General features: G+C 51.0%; 1 protein-coding gene across 1 annotated transcript; it reads right to left on the bottom strand.

Moving 5' to 3' along the window:
* Nucleotides 1–1,098: 1,098 nt before the first annotated feature.
* On the bottom strand, nt 1,099–3,110 carry UCRPA7_4910 (putative ankyrin repeat-containing protein; the record flags this gene model as incomplete). Its single annotated transcript, XM_007917461.1, has 2 exons — nt 1,099–3,005; nt 3,059–3,110. The coding sequence occupies 2 exons, from the start codon at nt 3,108–3,110 to the stop codon at nt 1,099–1,101; spliced, it is 1,959 nt and encodes a 652-aa protein (XP_007915652.1).
* Between the last annotated feature and the right edge of the window lie 4,177 nt (nt 3,111–7,287).

Here is a 7,287-nt window from a genome sequence, read left to right as displayed (position 1 = left end):
CGGGACATTTCCAAGTGAAAATCTCCGTGATGGCGGAAACTGCCGTCCCTGACATGGCGGTGCTGGCAGCATTCTCTCACCAGAGCTCTCTTGACATTCTATACTAGACGTTACCACAATGAAGTACATAGCATCCACGCAACATGTTTCTTGCAAGCACATCTTGAGTGGTTACTAGCTACGTTCAATCCTCTATACCAGCATGAACATATCAACTCCATAGGGCCCGGCAGCCCGGACAGCATAATCGCAAATCCCAAGTCTTCCAAGCGGAAGATCTCCCCGCTGCTGCGGCTGTCACATAAAACACCTTCACTGCCGGACTGCGCCTCCATTATGCTTAAGCCGTCCGAAGGACAATGGATGTTGCTTGTGCTTTGTGCTTGTCCCGGGACGAAGGGCGGTGCAGGGCACATCTTTCATGCGTTTCGACCTTAGTTCTCTCTTTGCTTGTCTTGCAGTGCGCGGTTTCAGCCAGAAGGGACAGCCCGGTCAGGGAGAAGCACGTGCCATGCGTCTGAAGCTGGGTGGTGGTAGTCACCGCCGGTGGAGGAGTTCACCTGAAGCAGGGCGGTGCTTGTCTCGTCGCACGTTTCGCAATACGAGGGGCCAGCCCCTGAAGAGCGGGACCCTCCGACACACTCCGCCGGGACCACAGGAGGTGGCTCAGCGAAAGACCGGAGAACTGCCGGGCGGGCAGAGCATGATGTTGCCGGCGCAAACCTCCGATGACCTCCTCCGGTTGGCGGTATCCTCAGCATAATTCTGGGCCGTGCCGACGAGTGGTTGTGGTCGGCCTAAACCGGTACAAGTCGATGCACTGGAGTCGCCATATAACTGTTAGTAGTCTATGCAAGTCCCGGGTCTGCTATAGGATATGTGCAGCATCACCTTAATAGCATCATGACCAGTGTAATGATCATGTACTATGCTTCATGCAGCAGTGGGCTGCCTCCGCCATCATTGGATCCTAGAGACAGCGTATCGCCTGCTAATGGGAGATGCACGTAAACTTCATTGTAGTAATTCTTTCAGATTCTAGAGGGCACTCTGAGAGACAACATGCCGAGCATTGGTATCATTGGCATCGACGACATCTCAACTGCTACCTTGCATCCTGCGTAATCTCTCCTCCGCTGCCCTCGCCCGCCTCTCCCGTTCAAGCTTTATTCTCTGATCAGTCGTCAGCCCCCTAGCTTCCTCCTGTCGCCTCTCCTCGGCGCTCTTCTGGATACCGCCACCAAGCACGCCCCCTTTTCTTCCTGAGCCTTGGCTATTCACCTTGGGGCCCTCCCTCTTCAATCGCTCCTCTTCCGCCCGCCGCCTCTCTGCCTCTTTGCGATCAGCCTCCTTTCGCTCCCGTTCGTCCCTCTTTTCTGCTTCTTCTCGCTTCATAGGAGCCGGCACCTTTGCGACCTCCCAGTCCCAAGTGGTCTCGCCCAGCTCTTGCCGTGCTACGCGGAATGCGTCACGAGTGGCTCTGTCCCCGGCCAGTTCAAATGGTAGTTTACCCTCGTCATTTGCCAGTGTGGGATCAGCACCACCACGCGTTAGAAGACCTGTGACCAGGGGCGCAGAATTCTGTGCAGCTGCAAGATGTAACGGTGTAGGGGCGTGGTGATTCGCATCAAGCGGCTGGAAACGGAATGTTGGTGGAAGGGAGTTGGTCTTGAGGTAAGAGAGGAGAGCTGGAAGCTTCGATCTTCGTATTAGAGCTTGTAATTGTGTTGTGTGTAGTTGTGCAGTTTCCTCCTCTTCCGACAACTTCGGTGCCGCCGGCTTCACAGGTTTGTTGGGTGTTTGTGGCTTGGCTTTCTCATCGATAGCCGTAGATGGATCGACCGGGACTATCTCACGGACTTTCAACCGGGTGAGCTCGATGAATGATCGCATTAGTTCGTTCTGGGTTGCTCGCCGTGTGCTGAAAGGGAATCCTCGGAGGCGGGGATCGCTTGCATTCAGCACCTGGCCATCATATGGCCCAAAAAGAGTCCGACGATTGGTAGCACCTGTCGCCCGAACGAATAGCAGGTCGGACGTGTCGAGAAGACCTTTCCAGTCTTGAAGAAGCTGCCTTACATCATCTACCAAGGCTTGCTCGTTGTAGCGACGCAGACTTGAACCTGCCGAATGGGCATTTCCCTTCGCATTGTCGTTTGCCGACTGCGAACCACCCTGTTTCCTCCTCGTAGTGTATCTGTGAAATGTTTTGTGGGCCAGGACCGTTGCTTCTCTATTCATCGGCCCAGCGGATGAGCTCTTGACTTGTCTCGGTGCAAGTGACACGACCATAGCAGCAAAGTGGCCGCCTCCGATCATGCATAGGAAGATGTATGGTCCCTTGTATGCTATCGGGGGAAGAGTTCCATCTTTCGCAACTTTCGGTAGCGCTAATGGCGGTAATTGTCTCTTCTTGATGGCCTCGAGAATGTCTTCTTCCTTTGCCAGCTCTTCACTCGTAAATATAGTCCTGTAGATTCCAAAATATGTGTTTTCGGGCAGGACGGGTGAACCGAACCACATCAACGGAGGCTTCCCCGTTCCGCGTTTCTTCTTTCTGCCCCATTCTTCCTCTTCTTCATCGCCATCTCTGGTATTATTTCTCCCCGCGAGCGTGGCCTGCTTTTTGAGGAGAGCGCTTAACGTCGTCTCTTTGCGCGAGGTTTCATCCTCGTCATCATCTGACTCTGACGGGTCTGAGCCCGACAAGCTCTCGTCCAGGTTACCCAGTAGCTTCTCAAACTCCGTCTCAGACACAGACTTTTGGCCGCGCAGCTTCTGCTTAAGGTTGTAGTGGTGGAGATCCGACTTCTGGTGGCTCCTCTGGTCTAGTACCGTCGCAAAGGAGAGACCGCATAATGAGCAAGCTTGTGATCCTACAGCGCTCTCGACTGTGGGTGTCTGTGGCCGCTCCTTTGGGGTGTCGGGTATTGATTCGGGTTCTTGCGACTCTGTATCTGTTTTGCGCGTAAGGGTTTCTAGAACTTCCGGAGGTAGGTCGTAGACTGGCTTGCAGTTAGCGATCGACAGGTCGCAAGAATGCCCCGCGCATAAATACCGTAGAGCGGCCGCCGAAGCAGATCGTCCTGTTTCTTGTCTGGTTTCTCCATATCAGCGGCCTCTAAGGGCTTCAGCTCAAAGGCTTGGGATCTTGGTAGCTCTTTGTGCAGTGCGCAGTAGTCGAATGCCTCGAGAGACTGTTATATAGGAAGGCCAGCGTAGTGCATTGCCAGGGAGCTAATGCAGAGCTCTCGGTATGACTGATGACATCTAGCGGGCACTGCCCAGGTAGATGGCGGGGCACAATGGAGCCCTTAGGCTTATCGCCCGATAGGCTAAAAATTGATCCGTCTCAGTGTTCTTGTGCCAGGGTTAGGGTTGGCCCCTTTTCAAAGTGCCCCTTTCAAAGATCATAGATCATATTAGCCACAAAGTAGCTGTCACTATAGCTGGCCAGCCGTTCATTAATGGCTACTAATGATAGGCTATGCTGCTGCTCCTTGGGAGAGGCAATGGACACACAGGATCTTACTCATCCATACGCGCACAAGGCTCCCAGGGGTAGATGAGTCCGCATCTAGGTGTTGCAGTCAAAGCCCTATAATGGTTACAACGCATCAATGAAGACGTCGTGCGGGAGCAGGCGCGGTGAAGAACGCTAGTGATTGACACAAGGAAGATGCTCTGGATGATGTTGCTGAGTACAGAGCATTCCCGCAGCTTGTCCAATGCAAACATTCGAAATGACAAACTGTCCCGAAATGGTCTCATAAAACCTGTTGTCAGCGTTTCTAGGACAGCAATACAGGTATCCTTAAGACATATAATTCATCAAAAGTATAGCTATTGGCCGGTAAGTTGGTAACAAAGAGCGAATACAAGAGCATCATGGTAATTTCAATCATAGGATGCTGCATAATGGTCTACAGCTCGGTGAGAGCTTGGTCAATGGGTATCTAAATGCAACCGGCCGCTTCTTGTACTGCACCGCCGGGGTAAAAAACATTAGCCCTTGAAAAGTAAAGATACTCGATGTTGAGAGTCATAATACTTGACAAGCTCTCGAATATTCTGTTTATCAATTTTGGTCTATCGACTTCCACAGAGGTAGTAACTCCTTGTTAAGAAGGTAATAATATCCTTGCCAAACTAACATGTATTACCTGGCGGAAGAGGATAGCCACAGTGGTGATATAAGAGAGAAGGAGTGAAGTTTGATAGAAAGTTTTTAGTTAGCAATAAGCAGTATATATTGAGAAGCATGGCCAGATTTGCTGTGTTCATCAGAAGGAACCATAATCAGTATTGGTGAGGCACACTTATGGAAAAAATGACGGAAATCTTTTTGTAAGGTACGATCTGCATGATTGCCTTGATCTCTTTGCTGAACTCACTCTAGCATTGGCGCGGCAGGGCACATGGGCGCAGCTGTCGTGGATAAGCTTGTGAGCAAGCATCTAGACGTTAAGATTATGGCTTTATTTCGGTCTGAGAACATAGTAAAGCAATATTTGAAACGCTTTCCATCTGTGAGAGTGGCGGTCGGTGACCACAGTAGTTGGAGCTTCATTAGGCAGTGCGTTAGGGACGCAGGCATCGTCATCAGTATGTTCCTCAACCATGTACTCAGTTCCATACGTTAACCTTGGACTCGAGATACGGCTCCAGACGTCTATAAGGAGATCACGGGCGTCGTAGCTCGCGGTTTTAGATTGCGGAGAGGTTAGAATTATTATATTCACACATCTGGTCCTGAACAGGTTTGGAGCGGACCATCCGGCGACGCTAATCCCAAAGTCTGGGACGATATGGCCGACATTACGCACATCGAGACTTTCCTCGAGGAATCATATCCAGTGACACTGATGCACATGTGAGATTATTCGCTCATAAAATGAACATTGCCATCATCCCCCCAGCTTGGGTCCACGGAGTCAGCCCATCTCCTGAGCGCCCCGTTACTCGAATGATATCCGACACAGTGTTCGCCATGCGCAAGGTAGACGAGGGCTTCATCATATGCCGCGGTGAGAACATTCAGACCTGGGTGCATGTAGATGATCTCGCGAATATGTACCTTGGCCTCGTGGAAGACGCGCTCAAAGGGCCAGCGAAGGCGAACCCTATGCTCTGGGGTGATGATGCGTACTACTTTGCCGGGGATGAGGAGTTGACATGCCGTCAATACGCGCAGGCGATCCTTCCGTTGGCATTGAAGCATAGCTTCGTACATAATAACTCAATCAAGTCGATTCCGGCAAGCATTCCGAAACCAGATCTGGAATAGCCGGATGGTTGGGCGCACCTAGGGAACTTAGGAATTTACCTTGCATTTGGCGCGAATATGAGGTGTCGAAGCGTACGAGCGGCAGCATTGCTGGGCTATAAGCCGCAGCAGAAGGTCTTGTTGAATCGTTGTCCGAGATGCTGGATTTATTGCCCGAGAAGGGGTCATTGTCAGGACCTAAAGACCTCTTTCACGTCCGAAAAGTTGCTGGAGAGTCCCGCCGCGGTTTCGATGAACGTCATCATTCTATATTACGGCCGCTCAGAATGTTAAAGGAGAATTGCTTCGATCAGGCGTAATCCTATCTATACTTTGGCTCATTCAACCAATTAATCGTCAGATCTGGCCGCGGCCTTTCTCTTGTGCCATGCTCTTTGATAAGCAGACTCTTGACAAGACTAATGCCGGACCGCGTCGATTCCTTCGTGGCGATCTTTTCAGCGCGAATCACTAGCAAGAAGTCATGCAATTAGTTCGTTTCCTTGAACGCATAAAATGTCTGATCTGCTCCATGCATCGGGCGGTCGGCTACTTGCTGTAGCCGAAATACTTCATACTACGGGCATATGAAAATTCTTAGTGTTGATTTGATAGAACCGTGAACAACTGTTCCGAGAAGTATCTCCCAGTTTTTCCAGGAACTTTGCATAAATTATAGTATGCCTTGGCCCATGTCTGTTATCATCGAACAGCCTCGGCCACATATGGGGCGCTGATAGACACCGGTAAGGAGAAACGATTCATGCGGACGGGGGCAGTTGCCAATGGTTCTGATCACACGTTGTCGCTGACAAAGGTTGAAGGATGGAAGCGGTCATCAAAAGACAAGCTCCGATACCGCAACTTCTAGTAGAAACTCATGTGGCTGTCCCTGTTGTGAGATCTTGTTCGCGATGCTCGCAATATGTACCGTTATCTAGGCTGTTTGCTCGTGACGTACACACATGCCAAGGGCAACGCCGATATTGATCCGAGGAGCGCAGGCCCCGTAGGAAAGTTGCTCCAGATTGATTTCGTAAGAGACAGTAGTGGGCGCGCAATATGTGTCAAATAGACCTCGAAAATTTGCGTGACGTCTTTTCCATTGAGCACTAGCTCCAGACGCGGCCCCATATTTTTCGGAGGGGACACGGAGAAGTGGGTCACAATCAACGCCGTATTGCCGGTCGAGTCCCCACCCGGTCGCAGAGGCCTTGTTGTTTCGAGATAATGTCTCGCCGTGTTCACCCATGGAACCGGTTCTCTAGTCGCATTCCCAGGAGCTGAGCCAGGGGCAAATATGCCCTAAATCTGCGCCGGAATAATCCGCGAAGCTTAATCGCGCCCTATGGGGAGCAACGAAGCATCATGAATGGCTCAGCTGCCCCAGAAAGCTGTCTCTCATGCGCAGTGGCTCATGCGTGAATGACGGGACTTGAAGATGAGATCCTCACTTGCGTAGCTTTCGACTGCTAAGCTACGCCACGTGGTTCCCACAGAAAATAATTGCAAGCCCATCACCGAATCCCACGCCCAGTCCGAACATGGCCCATTAGGCACAGCTGGTATCGAGCTGAAGCCCTACAGAGATAATAATCGAGAACATGATTGGAGGACAGCGGTGATGCCGTAGGCTCGCGTCGCTCACTGCCCAGTTTTTTAGCGAACAGGGCTTGCATCATACCCACTAGAGCCAATTTCGGCAAACTGTTTTGATCACGAAGGCGAAAAACTCTCAGGTACAGGACATGATACATACGTGTACCGTTCTGAACATTCAGTACAGTTGTAAAACAGCTAGGGCCTTCTGGCGTGGTCCCATAATTCTTTCACCACAGCTGGGCGTAACTTGAAAGACATTGCAAAGAACGAGATCGTTCCTGAGATGCCCGACTCGCTTGGCTTCCACTTGATTTGCATATCGCGAAATAATTTCCTGTGAACATTCTCACAGATCCACAAGTCGGCACGATTATATCCGTCAACTATCGAGTCTGTGACGGCAGGCCAAATAACGCTTC

The sequence above is a fragment of the Phaeoacremonium minimum genome (genome assembly GCF_000392275.1).
Source record: "Phaeoacremonium minimum UCRPA7 unplaced genomic scaffold PA7_03_scaffold_371, whole genome shotgun sequence".
Classification (NCBI taxonomy): domain Eukaryota; kingdom Fungi; phylum Ascomycota; class Sordariomycetes; order Togniniales; family Togniniaceae; genus Phaeoacremonium; species Phaeoacremonium minimum.
The sequence above is the reverse complement of the archived record's forward strand: the minus strand, read 5'-3'. Positions and strand labels throughout refer to the sequence as shown.